The following is a 21,356-nucleotide window of genomic DNA, read 5'->3' on the forward strand; positions in this document are numbered from 1 at the left end:
CACACCATGAACATTTGCTCCCTTTGAGTAAGGGTGCTCTGCGAAGTGAGTCTGATCTTCTCTCCCTCACTTGGTGACTGGGAAGCTCAGAACAAACTAGGATTTGTTTTTAACTCTTCAGGTGACAGAACCCAGAGCAGTCGGTGCTCTTAACCGCTGAGCCATCTCTCCAGCCCCCTGCTCTGGTTTCTTTAGGCCAATGATTCTTCCCAATGCTGCAGCCATAAATATAGTTAGTTGCTCATGTTGTGGTGATTCTCAACCATAAAATTATTTTTGTTGCTACCCCATAACTCATATTTTGCCACTGTTATGAATTATAATGTAAATCGGGGGGGTGTTGTGACCCACAGATTGAGAACCACTGCTTTAGGCAAAGGCCGGAAGAAATCACATGGCAAGGAAATAGTGTTGCTGGGCTAGCCACTGTGGTTTTCAGGGTCGATGGGCATGACCCATGGGTTTTCAGGGCCCAGGGTGGACTTTAGCTCTCAGGGAATGCCAAGGTGAGCAGAGTAGGGATATCACCCTGTTGGAGCTTCTATCCAGCATCTCTGGACAGGCTGCACTGATCTTTACAAACCTTGACACCCTGCAATGGCCGGCACGTAGTGAGTGACCAGCAAGTATCTATCTGCCACGGATGAGGCCCTGGCCTTTCCCTCCATCAGGTCCCCGGGGGAGGGGGCGAGCATAGCTGGTGTAGTCAGGATAACTTGCCCGGAGTGAAGACTGACCATGGCATTTCTGCGTTCCTCTTGGTGTAGAGCAAACTATTTTTAAAAACTAATTCTAGGTCCAAAGAGTGGGAGGGTAACTTGTCGTCGGCTAACCAACCTGTCAGTGGGTCCCTAGAGCCACTGCAGGAGCTGACCAGCCGATGCTCTTCTTGCCTGCAGCTCTGTTGAAGATGCACTGGACACCGGAACACGCCCAGCCCCTCAACCAGTGGCCAGAGCAGCACCTGGATGTCTCCTCCACCACCCCGTCGCCGGCCCACAAGTTGGAGCTGCCTCCAGGGGGTCGCCAGCGCTGCCACTACGCTTGGGCGCACGACGACATTTCCGCCCTCACCGCCTCCAACCTCCTCAAGCGCTACGCCGAGAAGTACTCCGGAGTCCTGGACTCGCCCTACGAGCGCCCGGGTCTGGGCAGCTACGGTGACGCTGCCTTTCTCAACGGTGCCAAAGGAGACCCGGAGCCCTGGCCCGGGCCGGAGCCACCTTACCCTCTAGCCTCACTCCACGAAGGCCTCCCGGGAGCCAAGCCGGCCGGCGCGGGGAGCTCCGCGGGCCTCGGGGGCTCCCCGGTGGTAGCAGGAAACCTGACCGAGCCGCTCTACACGGGTAACGCGTGCGGGGGCCCGTCGGCGGCCACCGAGTACGGGGCGGGCTACGGAGGCGGGTACCTGGCGTCCGGCTACTGCGCGCAGACGAGCGCCGCGCTCGCCCCGCCGCCCCCGGCCGCGCTCCTGCAGCCAGCGCCGCCGCCCGGCTACGGGCCCTCGGCGCCGCTCTACAACTACCCGGCGGCCGGCTACGCGGCGCAGCCCGGCTACGGGGCGCTCCCGCCGCCCGCCGCGCCGCCCGCGCCCTACTTGCCCTCCGGGCTGGCGGCGCCCACGCCCCTGCCCGCGCCCGCGCCGCCCCGGCCCGCGCCCTACGGCTTCCCGGGGGCCGCCGAGGGCGTGTCGCTGAAGCGCAAGGCGGTGGACGAGGGCGCCGAGGCCCGCTACCGCAAGTACGCCTACGAGCCCGCCAAGGCCCCCGCCGCCGACGGCGCCGCCTACCCCGCCGCGGACGACGCCGAGTGTCGGGGCAACGGGTTCCGCGCCAAGCCACCCGGGGCGACGGAGGATGGGGGCGGCAAGTACGGCGGCCCCCTCAAAGTCCTGGGCTCCCCCGCCTACGCCCCGCAGCTGGAGCCCTTTGACAAGTTTGCCGAGCGGGTCCCGGCCGCCCACGGAGGCTTCGCGGAGCCGTCGGGGGAGCCCACCAAGGGCGTGGACCCGGGGACGCTGGAGCTGGTGAGCAGCAAGCTGGTGGACTGCGGGCCCCCGGTGCAGTGGGCAGACGTGGCGGGCCAGGGCGCGCTCAAGGCGGCGCTGGAGGAGGAGCTGCTGTGGCCCTGGCTGAGGCCGCCCGCCTGTCCCGGCAGCGCGCGCCCGCCGCGGACCGTGCTGCTCTTCGGACCCAGCGGCTGCGGCAAGGCGCTGCTCGGCCGCTGCCTCGCCACCCGGCTGGGGGCCACGCTGCTGCGCCTGCGCGGAGCCGGCCTGGCAGCCTCCGGCGCCGTCGAGGGCGCGCGCCTCCTGCAGGCGGCCTTCGCGGCTGCGCGCTGCCGCCCGCCCGCGGTGCTGCTCATCAGCGAGCTGGACGCGCTGCTGCCGGCGCGGGACGACGGCGCGTCGCTGCGGGCGCCCCTGCTGAGCTGCCTGGACGGCGGCTGCGGCGCGCGCGCCGACGGCGTGCTGGTGGTGGGTACCACCTCCCGGCCGGCGGCCCTGGACGAGGCCACCCGGCGGCGGTTCGCGCTGCGCTTCTACGTGGCGCTGCCCGATGGCGCGGCGCGCGGGCAGATCCTGCAGAGGGCGCTGGCCCAGCAGGGCTGTGCGCTGAGCGAGCGGGAGCTGGCCGTCCTGGTGCAGGGCACCCAGGGCTTCTCTGGGGGCGAGCTGGGACAGTTGTGCCAGCAGGCAGCGGCCGAGGCGGGCCTCTCCGGACTGCAGAGGCCCCTCTCCTACAAAGACGTGGAGGCTGCTCTCGCCAAAGTGGGCCCTCGGGCACCCCCCAAGGAGCTGGACTCGTTAGTTGAGTGGGACAAAATGTATGGCTCCGGACACTGAGGGTGGCAGGGGAGGCCAACTCTGCCCGGGGGGAGGATGTCATTGGCCAAAGGAGTGATGAATGTGGGGCGGGAGAGGGAGGGCTCTCCCGGTGGATTTTTTTTTTTTTTTTTAATTTTAATGGGAAGGAATATGCTTCTGCCGGGCAGGTCGATGCCATATGCACCAGTGTACTCAGGTTTTTCCTATTTATTGTGGACGGGAAGTTCGCCATCTCCGCTCAGCAGACCGGGCACACCGGACACGAGTTGGCACCAGGGCTTAAGGAACGCCTGCTCTCTCTCCGCAACCTTTGTCTTGTCCTCTGAGCGACACCCTCCTTTCCCATTAGACTTTTCTCAGTATTGGCTTCTTAGTTTTCTCCTCAGGGTTTTGTCACTGACTCCTCCCCATGCTGTCCCCGTTTCTTTTCAGCTCCTCCTTCCGGTCCCCATCTATCACCCTCTGTGCTTCTGTCTCTGCCTCTAGCACGCTTGTGTTTCTTGGACCCTGTGCTTTAACCCATCCTTCCTCATTGTTCTGATTCACGCTGCAGCGACTTTTGGCGGAAGTTCATTTGGCCCAGAGGCTGGTAAGGGGGGAGCAGAGAGCCCCAAGCCCCCTCCGTACCTTACCCACCTGAAGTCTTGGGATATTAGGGGTGGGACAAGGATAAAGACCACCCAAAGAAGGCTTTTGTTTTGCTTTTTTTGGTTTGTCCATTTTTGAGGGGAAGTCCCAGAAATGTAGGTTGCTTAATATTTTAGGCCTCTTATTTTTGTAAGACGTGTAGGATTTGCTGTATTTCGTTTTATTTTGACAACTCAGGAAGAAACTGACCTCAGAAAGAATGTTAGAGTTTGGCTGCTCTCCTGTCACCCCCAGCCCCGTCCCCAGGAGCAGATTCTCCCAGACCAGAGAGACTTGGGGCTAATGAGGAAGACCAGACACGAGCTCCAAACTGCTGTCCCTGGGGTAGAGGCAGAATGTATCTAAGGGCTTCCTCCCCAGGCACAGCTGGCAGCAGGAGGTGAGGTGGGGGCAGCGGCTCCAGAGGAACGGGGTTGCTGCCTTCCTGCCATTCTCCCCCGTGGGCCCCAGTCCTTGGCTTCAGGCAGTCTGTGAACCTTATGGAGTATTGGGGTACTCTCGTCCATTTCCTGCCTTAGAGGTGAGCCAGGCCGAGGATCCTCGGACCATGTGACTGAAAGCAGGTTCTGTCAGAGATGCTCAGTAACAAGCCAAGAGGATTCCCTCAGGCACCAACTAGGTCTGGCCACAAGTCTGGCCGGGCACAATATTGACTACTAGGAGCCAGGCCACCGGTGACGGGGCAGAGCACAGTCCTGGGAAGGGTCCTGTGTCTCTGTGGGGGGTGTCGACGTGTCCCCATGGAGGGCCTGGAAGGCCCTGGGTGTTTCCCCCGAGATGCTAGTCCAGAGCCTTTCTGTGCAAACCGCATCCCTCCTGCTCCTTCTCTTGATAAGGCTTCAGCTCCTTGGCCCCCTCAGCCATTTCACAGTCTTTGATGCAAAGAAGGGAGCCCCCCATCTTTGTCCCACCTCAGTACCCCCTGTTTGCCCCTACCATTCCTAGACCCCTTCACTTTCTGGATGCTGAGGATGCCACAGAGACATGGCAGCAGGGTGGGGAGAGCAGGTGTGAGCTGAGGAGTGTGAACAGGAGGGGGCATGTCCCCGTCATGTTTGTTCTCCCCAAACTGCTCTCTGGAGCCAGCCAACCAAGGACAGGATTTGATGCCTTGAAACAAGTGGCCCAGGGTGATGTTGATGCTGCAGATAGATGGTCCTGGGCAGGGCATAGCGTAGGGGAGTTCTCTCAGGTCTGGGGTGGGGGTGGGGGTACTGGGGTTGGGAACCCAGCTGTCCCTTCAAGCAGCAGCACCTCTAGGGGCTGGGTAGGAGCTCATGGACCAATCGCTAGGGTCCCCCACACTTCCTTTGCTGGGCTCTTTCTGTTCCCAGGTTTGGAAGCTTTGCACAAGAAGACATCCCCTCAGCTGCAGCACCTACCTCATGAGCATGTGGCAGGATGGCAGGGTGGGTGTAGCCCTAGCAATGTTGGGGGGCATACCAAAGAATCCAGGGATGGAGCACAGGGGGGAGGGCATGCCGGCCCTCACTCCCTCTGCTGACATTGGGCTGGGATCCTCTCTCAGTTGTGACCCATTTCTACCTCATTTTGCTGTGTGTCGTACATAGACATATTTGTCTCCTGTCTGATGATGCTCTGCAGTTGTGGTCTGTCTACCTCAGAAGAGACTGTATTTTAAAAGAAAATATTACACAGTATTAAAGTTATGACGTGTGGTATCCAGAGGATTTCTTGTGGGTAGTGGGATATGAGGAATGTTGGCTACTCGGGTCTGTCAGTGTCCTGGCTGTGGCTCTGAGTGTTTCTGTTCCTTCAGCAGAAAGTTGTGGGACCTGAAGAGGAAGAGGGGTTTCCAAGAGCAGGATGGTAGCCCTGGGTGAGCAAGGTCAGGGTCACACTTGTCTTTCACGGGGCGGGAGGCAAGGTTTGGAGACATTTGAGGCCCAGTCTTACAGGCCACATGAGATCCTTTGTTCCCTCATGCCTTTAGCCCCTATTGTCACTGACAGCTAGCTCACATAAGCTGGGAGGTGGAAACATTAGGGACACCGTTTAAAAGTTCTACGGAGGGCTGGAGAGACGGCTCAGTGGTTGAGAGCACTGACTGCTCTTCCAGAGGTCCTGAGTTCAAATCCCAGCACCCACATGGTGGCTCACAACCATCTGTAATGGAATCTGATGCCCTCTTCTGGTGTGTCTGAAGACAGCTACAGTGTACATCACACATTATACATTAAGTAAACATTTTTTTTAAAGTTCTATGGAGAGGCTAGGATCCACTATCGGGCCCCTGCTGGCCACAGCTGGACCGTTAAAAATGTACCTTGAGGCAAGGGAACAGTGGGCTCCCTCTTAGGGCTCACTACAGGTTCACAGGAGGCAACCCTTCTGCAGTTTGCCATGTACCTAGCTTTTTGAAGGGACAGTGGTTTGAAGCACTGTGGTAATGCTGAATAAAACACACCTCCCCAAACAGCCACGGATACCCCCTGAGATTTCACAGTGGGGACGGTCTCCCAAACAGATCATATGTAACTATCAAAACTAGGGGAGGGTTCTAGGAATCTTCCTACAGCTGGCACAGTTGTTTGATGGTGACACAGTCACTGAGAACTTGTTGAGTAGACCCTAGAATTTCTACACCCAATGGAGTACGTGCCGGAGGGCACATGGCTTCTCTCAAGAAAGGAGGGCTGGGGAAATGCTTCAACGAGTAGAGTATGGGCTGGAGAGATTGCTCAGTGGTTAGAGCACTGACTGCTCTTCCAGAGGTCCTGAATTCAATTCCCACCAACCACATGGTGGCTCACAACCATCTGTAATGGGATCTGACGCCCTCTTCTGGTGTGTCTGAGGAGAGGGACAGTGTATTCACATACATGAAACAAATAAATCTTAAAACAAAACAAAACATAGTACATACCATGGAAGTGTGAGGACCAGAGTTCGGATCCCCGGCACTCGTGTAGAGTTGGGTTGCTGTGGCAGCTCACCTGGAATTCCAGCCCTGAGACCTATCAGTGAACTCTGGATTCTCTGACTCTTAGTAGGGAGGGAAGTGATGGAGCCCTTAGCCTCAGGCCTGTACCATCGCACGCACAAGAGCTCCACACCACAGAGTCAGGGGAACTGTAGTCACAAGTGGCAGGTCAGGAACCTTCCTTCCCAGGAGGGAGAGCTAGAGGGAGAGCAAAACGTGGAGACCAGAGGGATTATTCTTGGCACCGTCCATATTTGTCACAAGAGAATAAAATGGAGGTAGGGGTGTGGAGATCTGAGGTTGGGGGAGTTAGGTGAGACTGTAAGCTACCTTTAAGGGCTGGTACACCACAATGAAGCCTCAGCTTTCGGGTGGGAGGTGGCTATGGACAGGGAACTGCTTCACGGGAATTCACACACAGAGTCAACAGGCCTTTCCGGAACACTCAGGTATTGCTCACTGTTGGGGCAATGTAGAGACTTCCGGTTCATGGGCAGGGCAGTGAAAAGGTCTAGCAGCAGCGTGTTGGGCGTGTTGGGCGTAGTTGGGAGCCGAGGAAATGTGTGTGTTGAGTGTGTTTATGTGTGGCTCCTGGGAACGATGAGACAGCAGGGACCACCATGAAGGCTAAACTGCTGGACTGAGAGCCAATGCACTGTCAAGCCACCTTAGGAAGTGATGTTAGGTAAGCGTGGGCCCAGAGTGTGGATGGGGGGATCGGGAATTTGCTCAGACCTGAGATGAAGGCTTAGGCTCGCAGCCTTGGTGAGAGCAGCTAACAACCAGGCGCGCCGAGAGAGAATCTGAACGTTGAGTTGACTTGGAAGCTGATACTGAGCTGAAGATACTTAGAGCTGATACTTAGAGGCCGAAGGGTGGTAAATTAGCCGAGGTAGGGGCATCTGTGGGGTTAGAGTAGGCACTTCAATATAAGACCCAGACTCCTCCCAGTCTCACAGTCATTACCATAGATTGGGGTCACCGGTTTCCACTCACCATGGGGTGTCGGGGAGGGTCGGGAGTGGGGAGGAGGACTGCTGGGAACCTTTTCCCTCTGGACCCCGAGCGGTCAGATCTGTGCCCCACCCCCACCCCTTGTAGCTGAGTTCTCTCTGGCCAGAGCGTTCCTCTTTTCACGAAAGTTCCTCGCCTCTGCGCCACAATCCCCAGCCTTGCTACAGAGCCTCGGCATTCCGAGCCCCTCCCTCAGGCAGAGCTATGGCGTGGGCGCTGATCCTGGCCCTCTGCAACGGGCTGCTGGCCCCCGCGAGCGCGCTGGACGCCATGGGCCCCCACTCAGCAGTCCGCCTGTCGGAACTGCTGACCCCCGAGGAGTGCAGCCACTTCCGAACACTCCTGGAGTCGCCTGACTCCGACCTGGAGGCAGAGTTGGCCCGGTTATCTGAGGATCGGCTGGCGACGCCCGAGCCATCCGAATCCTTCCTCGAGGAGCAGGAATTGGCCGGGCAACAGCGGCGGGCCGCAGCGGAGCTGGCCCAGGTATCTGAGGGCCGGCTGACGACGCCCGAGCCACCCACACCCTCGCTCAGGGCGCGGAAACCCGTGACAAGGCGGCGGACCACAGCCGCGCAGCCTTCGAAGAGGACGAAGGGCACGTCCCAGTCCAGGGAGGTTTCCGACCGCTGCCGCGTGGAGCTGTCGACCTGGTTGGCCCGCCAAGCTCCGGCCCTGTCCTGGGACCGCGTGGCCCGAGCCCTACGGCGCAGCGGCCGCCCGGATGTGGCGCGGGAGCTGGCCAAGAACCTCCACCAGCAGGCGACGTTGCAGTTGCGGAGGTCCGGCGCAAGTAACTTGAAGCAGCCCCTGGCCCCCGCCCCGGGCCCCGCCCCGGACCCCGCCCCCGCCCCCGCCCCGGGCCCCGCCCCCGCCCCGGGCCCCGCCCAGGCTCAGCGTGTTCGCCGGGCCGTGGACCTGGCGCTCGTCTGGGACAAGCTGGACCTGATCGTGGAGCGCCTGCCGCAGCCCCCGTACTCGCGCAGCCCCTCAGCCTGGGCTGGGCCGCTGGCGTTCGGCCTCCTCGCGGGTTTCCTGGGCGCGCTGTGCACCGGGGCGCTGATCACCGCGCTCACGCTGTGGATCACGGGCAACGAGCGCGACGGCGACCCTGCGTGGTCTCGTGCCTGCGGCCGGGCCGCCTCCTCCAGGCCCAGACCCGCTCGGACGCCCTGCAGCTGGGAAGCGGAGCCGCTCCTGCCTCGGTCCTGGGCGCCGCAGTCGCCCTCGCCCCTCTGCCCCCAGCTGTGACCCGCCCGACGGCAGCGCAGCGCTATAAAGTTTTCTCCTAACGCGGCGCAGGGCGCAGTCTGTGGCTGCGTGGATGGAAGTGGGGGCGCGGAAGCCGCCGGGGTCCCCAGCGTTGTCCAGCGCGTGCGAGGCCCGCTCCTGGATACCGGGAAACTGTTGGCTACTCCTCAGGGGCGCAGAAGGCCTCTTGAACCCGAGCTGTGTGACTTGCAAGACTGTGCCCTGTGTGTGTGTGTGTGTGTGTGTGTGTGTGTGTGTGTAGTCCATACGTGGAGCCCAGACACGGAGTGTACAGCGCCACTCAGCCTCTCAGGCAAACTTCCTTGCCACTTTCCCACCCACCTCGAGGGACGAGCCAGCCCTACTCGGAAATCAAGCCTGGGAGAGCCTGTTTTTCGGGGATCCTAGAGTTAGGGCGAGAGCCATGACAGAATGACAGGCCAGTCCAAGAGGAGAGTTGAAAACAAGATTGACGTAACCCTTTATTGCAAATTCTAAAGTAAAAAGATGTACAGTACAAAGTAAAATTGAAAATCCAGACTATAAACTTCCAGTCCACTTACACATTCTCATTTCTCAAGCATGTCTGCCATTTCCGTATAAACAGAACAGGGAGCGAGGAGCGAGTGGAGGGTGGAAGGAAGGAGATACAGCAAGGGGGGAAATTGGAAGAATCACAAACCCCAGAAGCAAGTGCAAGGAGAGACGTTGCTCGACCTGCTGTCCTGGTGATGAGAAGCGGGGGTGGAGCAGTGCAGTTTAAAATGGCTCTCAGAATAGCAGCGTTTATGGTACTAGTTCCTCTTCCTCAAGTCCAAAGAATACTTTGCCCTTCCCTGGCGCCTTTGTCTCTGTATCTCAGAACGCTTTACAAAACATCTAGTTAAAGCCTCACAACACCCCTGTGAGGTAGGTCAGTATTATTACCCCCATTTTACAGATGGGGAAACTGAGGCACAGAGAGGTTAAGTGACTTGCCCAAGGCCACACAGCGAGCCAGTGGTCAAGCTAGGGATGGAACACAGTTCTGTCCCTCTTCTGGAACCACTGGGCCACGCTCCCCTTTACCTATATACATTCTTCACACACACACACACACACACACACACATGTGCACACCTGCCCACTTCACCCCACTTAGCCTCTATGTACAGCAAACAGCAGTGGGGTCAGGGGCAGGGGTGCCTCAGGAGTGTTTTTATGGAGGAAATCTTGGCAGTCTCGAGAAGAGGCAAGAAGCACAGGCCGGGGTGCAAGTCTTGACCTCTGAACCCAGACTTCCTCTTCTCCTGACCCCCTGGCTGACTGACGGCAGCTAATTCTTTAGGGGGCGGGGGAGTACCTGAAAATGAACGAAGCTTTTTGCAAAACTTTGGGCAACATCTGAGAAAAGAAAGAGGCATCGTTACAGATGCCCGGGACTCAGGTCACCAAGTCCTGACCCATGGCAATTTTACCTCCACAGAAGGCCTGGAGGCTGGGGCTGAGGGACAAGGACAGGGGCTGACCTACCAGCCGTCTCTCTCCAGCCCAGCTACTAGAGTGGACTAGACTGGGCACTTCAAGATCCTCCTGAGTGTTCCTAGACCAGGAGACATGGCCTGGAGAGGGATGTCCCCGAGGGGTGTCCCCTCCCCTGCACAGATGTGAAGGGGACAGCCTGGTCTGCCGGTCTGATAAAGGGAGTGGATGGAAGGCGGGGCCCAGCTAGTGGGGTGGAAGCTGCCAGGCAGCGAGTTTGCTCTAGCCTTGGAGGATGGGGGGTAGTTTTTTTCTTTTTTTCTTTCTTAAATCATGTCCATGAACAAGGCAGAAGTAAGGCCAGACCAGCTGGGTTGGTTGAAGTCATCTCTGGGGGCTCTGCTGGGTGGGACTGGTGAGAAGGGGCCCAGCCTAAGGGGTAATGCCACATGCAATCAGCAAGCAGGGACCTGGGGGGTCAGGACCTGGCTTTTCTCTGCAGTGCCTACTTAGAATTGGGAGGCTCTGGTTTCCCTTCTCCTTCCCAAAAGCTCCAGGGTCCCAGTTCCCAGACCCCTTCCAGAACTCAAGAACTGGGCTGTCAAACACACACGCACAGCAAGACAGGCTTCCCTTTGTGTGGTAAAAAAGGGCCACTTTTATTTTCTTTCCTTTTGGCTAATAGTGACTTACTTTTCTAAAAGTCATTTGTTTAGGGCAGCGTTGGGCTCCATGCGTTCACTAACACACTATTGGTCTTTTACAGTTTACACTGTTGTGGTGAGAAATGAGAGAAGCCCTTTGGGCGCTGGACGTAGCTCCAGGGGCCCTGACAGGGAGCTCGGCTCTGCCCGCGGCTTCAGATACCCAAGCGGCTCATTTCCAGACATGAGAACAGGGCCACTCGGACTCAGAGAGATTCTCCTGCTCACACCCTCTGCCTCGTGACTCCCCAGCCTCTCACCCTGAGCCACAGGGACGTTAAGGAAGAGGGGAGTGTTTTCACACAACCAGTAGTCATGGGGACTACTGCTTAGGGGCTTTGGCTCTGCGTTTGTTTTTTGTTTTTGTTTTTTTTTTAAATGAACAGCATCACATGACGTTTTGCTTTTTGTCCTTTTTTTATTATTATTTTTATTTTTAAAGGAGGATCGTGGAATATAAATACTGCACCAAGGACCCGGCTACAAAAAAATAAATATTTATATTATATTTATATATCTATATATATATATGTGCAGTGGTACTGGCTGCTGCTGCTCTTTGATGGGCTCCATGAATGTTTGGCAAAGCGCTGCCACTTGCTCACGCAATGAGGACGCAAAACAAAAACAAACCAACCGAAAACTGCCACAGCTGACTCTTAAGGTTCGATGCCTGTTAACTGCGGGTGTGAACTGCTGGTGGTGGTGTGGTTCTGGAGAAAGGAGAGTGGGGCAGGACGGAGAGAGGGCGAAGCGGGCAGGGAGTAGCTGGGCGGAGGGAGCGAGGGGAGGGGTCGGGGCCTTGGTGGGAGGGGTCTAATCGGAGCAGAGTTGGAGGCGGCTTCCCTGCGAGGCTGTTGGAGGGTGTGGGAAACCGAGGCACAGCCTGCCGGGCTGGATCAGGAGCTGGGGGAGGATGGTCAGATCTAATAGCTTAACATTACTAGCATGGCGCTTGGTGTTCCTAGCAGGATCACATAGCTGTTGCCCATCTCAAGATCTAAGAACAATGATTAAGTTTAGCCAAATCTTGCATAGAAGTGGTTAGAATTTATTGCACATTGGAACAAAAATATATATTTTTTTGTTGTTTTGGAAAAGACCATTAGCAATAAAAAAATTTTTTTTTTGTCTGTCTGTCTGGTTAGGGGTATACATTGGCTGACAGCTTCTAAATCTCTAAGAAGAAAGGAAAGTATAAAAAATAAAAATAACCATGACAATGGCATAAGCCAGAAGCCATTTCCTATTTAATAAGTTAGTAATTTGTATTTACAAAAGGCATGCCAATAAAATAAAATTATATATTACAGTATTTATAATTCTCTTAAAAAGAATAACCACACGTCAGCTCCTGTTTTGTGCTGTTTGCGACATTGCCTGCAGGTGGCGCTCTACACTTGTCCTAGCTGCAGTGAGGAACACCTGAGCTGGGAGACTTGGACCTTGTCTACCGGTCCAAGATAGGAAGCTCTGCTCACTGACTGGCTGTGGTTTGTTCTATGCAAAACTAGTCAGGTGGACTGTGAGCTCACATCCAAAGTGCTTCTACTGCAAGGCAGACTGGTGTGTCTCATGTGTCTACTGATGGGCTGCTCCATTCCTTCCACACTATGCTCAGGAAGGGTTTGTGTTGATTTGGTTCAGAGACTTTCTGACATTCAAGTGCAGCATCTTGGCTTTGAAACCTTGTGGTCCGGTGAGACACCCTGGACTAAGAACTGTCTTCTGTAAAGCAGGAGATGGGATGGGAGATATGGTGCCCCTCTGGAAGCCATCCCCCAACAACAGTGGGCAGGCCACTAAGCAGAAAGCAAGGTGGGCTGAAAGGAAAGGCCAGGCGGGAGCTGCAACACCCTAAAGAATCACTACCGAGTCCCTTTCTCTAAAGACATCGTAGAAACAAGACCAAGTGGGCTCGGTCCAGAGGCAGCTCTGTCTCCATCAGATCCTGCTGGAGACCGTTACTGTAACCACAGAAGGAAGAGCCCCCCACGGCCATATCTCAGCCAGCACTGCCGTCCTCACCAGCCCTGAGCAGCTGGGAAGGGGAGCCCTGCTGGCTGGAGGGATATGGCGGAAGCAGGAAGAACCATGCAGCCTGGAGCTTGTGACACTCCTCTGCAGGAGAGGGCAGTTCAGAATATCTGAAGCCCTTTCCCCATCTACCTGAGCCTGGAGAAAAGCAGACAGACATGAAACTGAATGCAGTAAGCACCCCAAACCCCCCAAAAGGTTTCCATAGGTCCCCGAAAGGCCCCCTAGAGTAACATGCTATGATAAATAGCATGTATCTCTGCCCCCAAGTGTCAGTTCTCCAGTATGAAGGCTAAAAATCATCGGAATATTGCGAGATACAAATGAACTCTTTTTCTATTATTAGTATTATTTTAGCCCTAGGATTTGGTTTTACAGTGACATTAATAGTACAAGCCATTCGGGGCCAAAGTCTCCCCATGTATTGGACAGAGCAGCAAAATGTGCAACAATGGCTGTATGTTAGAGATGTCTGTCAAACATGTACACGCAGCGGATCCATCTGCTTGTTTGGTTGGATTGTTTTTGTTGGTCAATTGGTTAATTATGTCTCCCTACCCAGAGGTGTATGAAAGACTTCTACACTGAGAGGATTGTAGCCGGTGTGGAACTCTTACCATTTCTCCAAATACAGTGAACGGTGCAGGGCTGGGTCCTGTCCGAAGGCTGAGCCAATGCGGGGACAGGATTACAGTGTCTTGTGGTGTGTGGATTTCATGCATGACTTCTGAACGCATGCCATCATGCAAGTCATTTCTATGCATTGAACGAGCACAGCATTTGGAACTGGCCTGAGCAAGTCCTCCTCAGCCTGAAACCCTGGTTGTTTCCCCCACCTGTCTCCAAGCCACGTGCCGCTCGTGTGGAGAAGATGCTGTTATGTTAAAGAAACAGACGATTAGTGACATAGGCTGAATGCGTGTGTGCGCGCGTGTGTCTGTGTGCATGTGTGTTTCTTTTTGCTGCTTAGCTTAACTAATGTAAGAATCCGAATGTTGTCTGCATGAATAAACCTTTAAAGTGATGCTTTCTGCTTCTGAGAATCAACAAAATGAAAAAATAAAATCCATTTGGCTGCAGCGGCAATCTGCTGGTCCCGCAGCCGCCTCTGTTTTGTATCCTGTTAGTTTAGTCCTAAGTTGCATTGACTGAGTGTGGAACATGCAGTAACTGTCTGCCCAAGCGATAAAAAAATCTGTGAGTCCAGGGAGCAGGGTCCTTTGTCCCCAGCAGGTCACCGCTCAGGATACAACCATGTCACATGTAAGCAGACTGGTATAGGTTTTCCAGTACAGCGTCTCCGCAGCTGCTCTGCATCCGTGAGATTCGGAAGTTTGTAAACAAGCTTTCACTTGCCTGTGTTCAGCCAGGGTAAACTTCCCTTCCCCCTGCTCTAGCACTTGGACTCCCTGACCTCTTTTTGCCTCTTGGCTCTTTCCCTTCTGCCCTCCTCCGCACGCTGCTGTTTTTCCTTGTCGGGCTTTGTGACGCTGTCATAAGATGGGAGGGAGGCTGTGGACGGGGTGCTCTCCTTCTTCTCCCGGTGTGTGCCTCCATTCTCCAGCTTGTTGGAAGTGATCTTTCTGCAGATGAAGCCCCGCCTAGCCAAGTGTCCCCTGTAGGCACGCTGCAAGACCACTGCAGACACCTCCTCCTGCTTACGCCGCAGAGTGGTTGTGATAGGCTCGTAAGACACTTTGGAAGGATTGGATGCTACGAACCGCTCCTCCATCTGCTGCCGCAGGATGTCCAACTCCCCACTGTCTCCCAGGACCCGCTTGGTGAAGGCGAAAAGGATGTCCAAGCAGTGGATACGGTCTCCGCTCACCATGGGCAGGTCCATGGCGATGAGTTCAATGGTGTTGGGCTTGGGTACTCGGAGCGGATGCTCCAGGGCGTCGGCGAAGTCCGCCAGCTTACAGTACTCAATGAACTGGGTGGCATCGGGGTCAAACTTCTCCCAGATCTCGTAGAAAGTCTCGAAGTCGTCCTCACTCAGAGGATCGGCGCTCTCCTCTGTGGCCACACTGAAGTTCTCCAAGATAATGGCGATGTACATGTTCACCACAATCAGAAAGGAGATGATGATGTAGCTGACAAAGAAGAAGATGCCCACTGAGGGGTTCCCGCAGTCCCCTTTGAAGCCACTGCCTGGGTGCTCCTTGTCCAAGCTACAGTCAGGGGGGCGGTTCAGGATTGGCAGCAGCAGGCCATCCCAGCCAGCAGAGGTTGTAATCTGGAACAGGCAGATCATGCTGTTGCCAAATGTCTCGAAGTTGAACATGTCGTCAATGCCGGCCTCGTGTTTCACGTATGCGAAGTTAGACATCCCAAAGATGGAGAAGATGAACATGACCAGGAAGAGCAGGAGGCCGATGTTGAACAGGGCAGGCAGGGACATCATTAAGGCAAAGAGCAGGGTGCGGATCCCTTTGGCCCCCTTGATCAGACGCAAGATGCGCCCGATGCGGGCCAATCGGATGACTCGGAAGAGGGTCGGGGAGACGAAGTACTTCTCAATGATATCAGCCAGGAACATCCCTGAGGGGGAACAGAGCATGTGATCACTGGGGTCGGGGACAACCTTCCCTCCTCTTACCGGCACTGAAGCGCGGAAGCTCAACGGGCCCGTAGACTGAGCTGAACCTCATAACGAGACAGTGACACGTTCCAAACAGAGAATGCAGCCATGCAGACTATGCTCGGTTAAGGCTTAACCGCAGCCGGCACATAACCCTAGAGTCATCCCCAGGCATCAATGGTTCTAGTGTCTTTACAGTTTTCCTATGTGTGAATTCACTAACCACAAGGTGGCCTCTGTGTTTAGGAAATGGTACAGGGATATCTTTCTGTATCTCTATATTTAAGATGTTAATTGGTTTTGTCGCGAGACTGGTTCCTCAGATGAAAATGTCTGTTATATTATCCCTTCCTATGGATAAAATAAAGCAGATCTTTGTTTTCATATTCAAGGATCCACTTTTACAGTGTTTGCACATACAGCTTTCAAATGTTCTTCATAATAGATTTTTAAATCTACAAACAGGGAATGAGATGCCCCCCCCCACCCCATGACACACTACCCTTCAACTTCATGTCCTAATTACTCTGCGATGTTCTCAGAGCATCCTGTTCTTTGTTTCTCATCCCCCATTCTCACAAGAGAGCTCGCCTCAGGGACTAAAGCAGGCTGCCCAGGGTGGCCTTCTGCTTGGTGCCCCAAGATTTTGAGCTGAAAGGTGTAAATCAGAAGGCAGTTTCAGAGCAGGGAGCATGATGGTGGGGATGTGGGCAAAAGTAGAGGTGCACTGGACAACTGGTCTCCTCCCTTCCACTCCTATGACCCAGCTTACACAGATCGCTTGTCTTCAAACTAAGAGTGACTTGGGGAGGGGGCTCCAAGGAAGGCCACGGAAGGAAGAGAAGATGGAAAGGCCAGAAGTGAGAGCTAGAGCTGCTCTCTCTACATCAGCCCCACCTTCTGCCTTCTACCGGATAAGGAGACAAGATGAACACCCACCCACATGACGCTTTAACTGGCATAGTGTCTCTTAGCCATGGGAATTCTCAAGTACTGAGACTTCAGCTTCAGAGATCCAGACTCTCTCCTCTAAAGGGTTTAAGCCAGAAGAGAAGGGCTGGAGAGACAGCGCAGTGGTTAAAAGCCTCTGTTCATGCAGAAGACGCAGGTTCCAATCCCTGCATCCACATGGTAGTGCACCCACACATGAACACAGAAAACACACACACACACACACAATCATAAAGTAAAATCTGGGGCTGGAGAGGCGGCTAAGTGGTTAAGAGCACTGACTGCTCTTCTAGAGAACCAGGGTTCAATTCCCAGCAACCACATGGTGGCTCACAACTGTCTACAATTCCAGTTCTGGAGAATTCAACACCCTCTTCTGACCTCTGTAGATACCAGTCAAACATGTGGCACACACATATATATCCAGGCAAAACACACTTTAAAAAAGCCAGGAAAGGTCCTCTTTGTGCATATACATATGCATGCAAAAGAGACACATAAACACGTTGTTTGTTTGTTTGTTTGAGACAGGTCTCAATATGTAGCCCTGGCTGTTCTGGAACTTGCTATGTAGACCAGACTGGTCCTGGATTTACAGACCTCTGCCTGCTTCTGTCTCCAGAATACTGGGATTACAGGGTGTGGAGCACCATTGCCCGGACATAAATCTAAGAGAGAGGGGGAGCAGTGGGAGCGGATGGCGTGGGAAAGAAGGTTGTTGCCATCAACAAAGATGAAAAAGGAGTTGAAGATCTGAAGACCGCTTTGACATCAGGCATGGAGATGGCAGAGTTTGGAGTTTGCTCATTTGGTTGTCTGACTTAATTCAAGGATTACAGTTAAGTCATTAGATGGATCTCAGAAGAGACTTTGAACTTTGGATCTTTCACATTGTTGATACTGCTACAGACTATGGGGAGTTTGGAAGTTGGACTAAATGTATGTTTTATTATGCTATGTTTAGGTGTGACCCCCATAGACTTATGTGTTTGAACAAGCTTGTAGGGACCAGGGAGTGGAATGTGATGGTTTGCATATGCTTGGCCCAAGGAGTGGCACTAGCAGAAGGTGTGGCCTTGTTGGAGGAAGTGTGTTACTCTGGGGAATGGGCTTGGAGACACTCCTCCTAGGTGTCTGAGGATGCGCAGACTATTCCTGGCTTCCTTTGGATGAAGATGTATAACTCTCAGCTCCTCCTGCACCATGCCTGTCTGGATGCTGCCATGCTTCTGCCTTGATACTGGACTGAACCTCTGAACCTGTGAGCCAGCCTAAATTAAATGTTTTTATTTATAAGACTTGCCTTGGTCATGGTATCTGTTCACAGCAATAAAACCCTAACTAAGACACAGGGTGATGGTGTGCCCTGAGGACAGTCAATAGGCTCACATTCTCTCTTCACTTACCAGAGCTCCCAACTTTGGAGCTAACCTGAGCTCTGCTTCTTTTACCTCCTAGGTAAATAACCTGTGCAGTGAAGATACTACAACAACTCTGTTCTGGTGCCATTGTAAGGCCCAATGAGATGATCTGGGGAGAACTTTCCAGTTACACTTTCCCACAGGGCTGTCTCAGTAGTCAGCACCTGTGACCACTCCCCCAGTTACTGTCCACCTTAAGAGTCTCTACCCACTCTCTTCTCATCGTGTGTGTGTGTGTGTGTGTGTGTGAGAGAGAGAGAGAGAGCCAGCGAGCCCAAGGGCTCATCACTGTCTCTGGGAACCAAGCTCAGGTCCTTGTGCTTGTGCAGCTGCCTGGCTTATGTCAACTTGACATAAGCTGGAAAAGAGGGAGCCTCAACCTGAGAGCATGTCTCCATAGGAACAGGCTGCAGGCAAGCCTGTAGGGAGGCACCAGCCCACCCAGAGTTAGTCACTGCTCTCAGAAATCTGGTCCTCACAGCTGGGGTCCTTGTCCTTCCTGTGGCCCCGCCCACTCATCTCCCTTCCTGTGGCCCCGCCCACTCATCTCCCTTCCTGTGGCCCCGCCCACTCATCTCCCTTCCCGTGGCCCCGCCCACTCATCTCCCTTCCTGTGGCCCCGCCCACTCATCTCCCTTCCTGTGGCCCCGCCCACTCATCTCCCTTCCTGTGGCCCCGCCCACTCATCTCCCTTCCTGTGGCCCCGCCCACTCACCCACAATGGAGAGGATGACCACCACAAAGTCAAAGATGTTCCAGCCGATGGTGAAATAGTAGTGTCTCAAGGCAAACATTTTGAGCACACACTCGCAGGTGAAGAAGATGACGAAGACCAGATTAATCCAGTAAAGAATGTTCTCCATCTGCTTGCTCTGAGTATCTGTCTCCACCATCATTGTCACCATGTTAAGGCAGATGAGCATCATGATCACAATGTCAAAGGCTTGTTGAGTGACGAAATCAAAGACAATCCCTTGGATCTTGTTCTGTGGAGGAAAGGCAGGGACATGTTCACAGAAGCCTCCAGACCTGTGGCTGCTGCTCTGCCCCTTGTTACCTTCTCAGTGACAGTGTCTGCCACCGTCTGTCTGCAGTGCCCACAGGGCCCGCTTGAGGATTGCTGGCCTCAGTGTACAATTCTGCTGACCTGAGCTGACATCACCACTCCTGGGAGCCTTCTCCCTGTCCTGATGCTGTCCAGCCCCAGTGTGCCTCCTGGGGACCTCTCCAGCTCCTTCTTTTTCACTGATCTCAAGTCAGAAAGTGGATGGCCATCCTTGCCTCTCTCCCAGGCTCCAAACAGAGTCTGTCAGTTTGAGGCAGGGTGTCCCTCTGCAGTCGGGCTGGCTTGCAACTCAACTGTGTGGCCCACACCGGCCGGGAACTCACAGCAGTGCTTCTCCCTCAGCCTCCCGAGTGTATGTGTATGCATATATGCATGCGTTTGTAATATTTATATATAACACACGTTTTAAAGATTTACGGCAGTGGTGGCACAAGCACTTAATCCCAGCACTTGGGAGGCAGAGGCAGGTGAATCTCTAAGTTCAGGGCCTTGTCTATAGAGTGAGTTCCAGGACAACCAGGGCTGCACAGAGAAACCCTGTTTTGAACTCATCCCAAAAGATTTATTTACATTTAGTATATGTGTAGGGTATGAACACATGAGGTGCCTGGAGGGGAAAATGTGGCATTGGATGTCCTGCAGCTGGAGCTACAGGTGTTTGTGAGCTGGTGACCCACCCGGGTGCTGGCACCACACCTGGGCTCTCTCTCTGTAGGAGTAGTACATGTTCTTAGCTCAGCAGGACAGGGTTCCTCTGTGTGGCCCTGGCTATCCTGGAACTCACTCAGTAGACCAGGCTGGTCTTGAACTTCAGAGGCTGTTCACCTGTCTCTGCCTCCGGCATGCGGGGATGAACAGTGTGTGTCACCACCGACTGGTGGTCCCGTGACTTTATACTTAATCGTGGCTTCCAAACACAGGTGTGCGTGGAGCGTGGGAAACAGGCTTTCCTGCTTGCTTTCATTTCTAGCACGAGGTGAAAAGCCTGAACAGGAAGGGGACGGCGCTCTCTCTAAGTTCTAGTGTGACTGTTGACTGAAGTGAGGAACATGCAGAAGATTACTAAGCACCGTCCCACTGGTAGGAGGGAGGCTAGGGGGTAGTCCAGAAGGAATAAGGGGAGGTACCAGCTCTCATTACCTCCCCCTGCTTCCTGATTATGGGATATACACACCCTGCTACTGTGTCCTTACGGCCACCATGATTTAGGGCACAGCAGCTGTGAAAATATTGACCAAACCTTAGTGCTCTTGTTATTTGAAAGGTGATGTCACCATGTAGCTCAGGCTGGCTTCTAACCTTGTGACAGTCTTGCCTTGGTGCCACCATGCCTGGCTACCGAATCCTGCCTTGAACAGGTAGAGGAGGGATCACTGTCCTTCGTTCATCTCTGGCAGCGAGCCGTCAAACAGGAGGGCTTCCGGCCCAGGCCAAACACTAATGCAAACCTGCTTGGCTCCTCATCCCAGCTGCTGAGCTCCTACCGAGGCTTTTGGTCTGGGCATCTAGAGACGACCAGGCAGCACCAGGCAGCCAGTCACTTCTTCCTTGGTAGTAGCCCTAGTGTGTTCTTTCCAAACAGATGCATAGTGTGCCATCCGTTAGCCTGCCCAGTGTACCTACCAAGGGTCGGGGGATGGGCTTCTGTGGCTTCTTGGAGCCCAGCTTCTTCATGGCATTGTAGTACTTCTTCTGTTCCTCCGTCATGAAGATGTCCTGACCTCCAAAGTAGAGAGAGAACGGAGAGAGGGACAATGACAACCAGCTCTGGGGGTGCAGCTGAGCACACTGAGACCAGGAGAGACTTTACTTTCCCTCCAGAGATTAGCTTGGTGGCAGGGACTCCCATGGGGAGCACTTCTAGGCCAGTTACCCCAGTCAGAGACAGCTGCCAGTTTCAGCGGGGGGAGGGGTATCTGGAATCCAGACAGGACTGTCTGACTACAGGCTTTCAGAGCAGGAGTGGAGAGAGCAAGGGTCCAGAGGGCAGTCACACCAATGGGGGAAAATATTTTTATCCAGACAGGGTCTCACTGTGTGTTCCTGGATGGCCTGTCTCTGCCTCCTGTGTGCTGGTATCAAAGGTGTTCCCGTGCGCACTATGCAGTGGCCCTCGCAAACATTACAGAAAAGATCTTTCAGTGCAGCAAACGGCAAATTCACTTCTTATGAAATTCAGAATTTGGAACTTGTGGTATAAAAAGGTAGCTTAGAATTCTTGTGACTCACTGCATGGAGTAAGTTTGTAAATGAACAGGGTAAGTCTACATCAGTCTCCCAGTGTGCTTTAGAAGAACCATTACCCACAAGAAAGTGAGCCCTTTGAGGGTGACCTCTCTACTCACGCCATACTCCAGGTATCTGGGTTACACCTCCCCATAGTACTATCTGCCTCTTTTCTCCGTCCTTCCTTCTGTCACAAAGTCCCAACAGGAGTGGCCTCAAGAATGC

The 21,356-nt window shown here is 54.4% G+C and overlaps 3 protein-coding genes across 5 annotated transcripts in view; 2 read left to right on the plus strand and 1 right to left on the minus strand.

The window, feature by feature from the left end:
- Nucleotides 1-899: 899 nt before the first annotated feature.
- On the plus strand, nt 900-2,845 carry FIGNL2 (fidgetin like 2; the record flags this gene model as incomplete). The annotated part of the gene is made up of 1 exon (XM_080939236.1): nt 900-2,845. Exon 1 carries the CDS (start codon nt 911-913, stop codon nt 2,843-2,845), a length of 1,935 nt encoding a protein of 644 aa, XP_080795362.1. The 5' UTR covers nt 900-910.
- Nucleotides 2,846-7,637: 4,792 nt separating this feature from the next.
- Nucleotides 7,638-8,684, plus strand: TMDD1 (transmembrane and death domain 1; the record flags this gene model as incomplete). Its single annotated transcript, XM_080939458.1, has 1 exon — nt 7,638-8,684. The coding sequence occupies one exon, from the start codon at nt 7,638-7,640 to the stop codon at nt 8,682-8,684; it is 1,047 nt and encodes a 348-aa protein (XP_080795584.1).
- A 5,595-nt stretch (nt 8,685-14,279) lies between these two features.
- Nucleotides 14,280-21,356, minus strand: part of SCN8A (sodium voltage-gated channel alpha subunit 8) — a gene marked incomplete at both ends in the record, with an annotated part of 87,332 nt that continues 80,255 nt past the window's right edge. For all 3 annotated transcript variants that reach the window (XM_080938997.1, XM_080938996.1, XM_080938995.1), the window contains 3 exons: nt 14,280-15,427; nt 18,555-18,825; nt 20,529-20,621. In XM_080938997.1, coding sequence (XP_080795123.1) covers nt 14,280-15,427; nt 18,555-18,825; nt 20,529-20,621 — 1,512 coding nt within the window. The remainder of the gene's footprint in view (nt 15,428-18,554; nt 18,826-20,528; nt 20,622-21,356) is intronic.

The sequence above is a fragment of the Micromys minutus genome, assembly GCF_963924665.1.
Source record: "Micromys minutus genome assembly, chromosome: 27".
Classification (NCBI taxonomy): domain Eukaryota; kingdom Metazoa; phylum Chordata; class Mammalia; order Rodentia; family Muridae; genus Micromys; species Micromys minutus.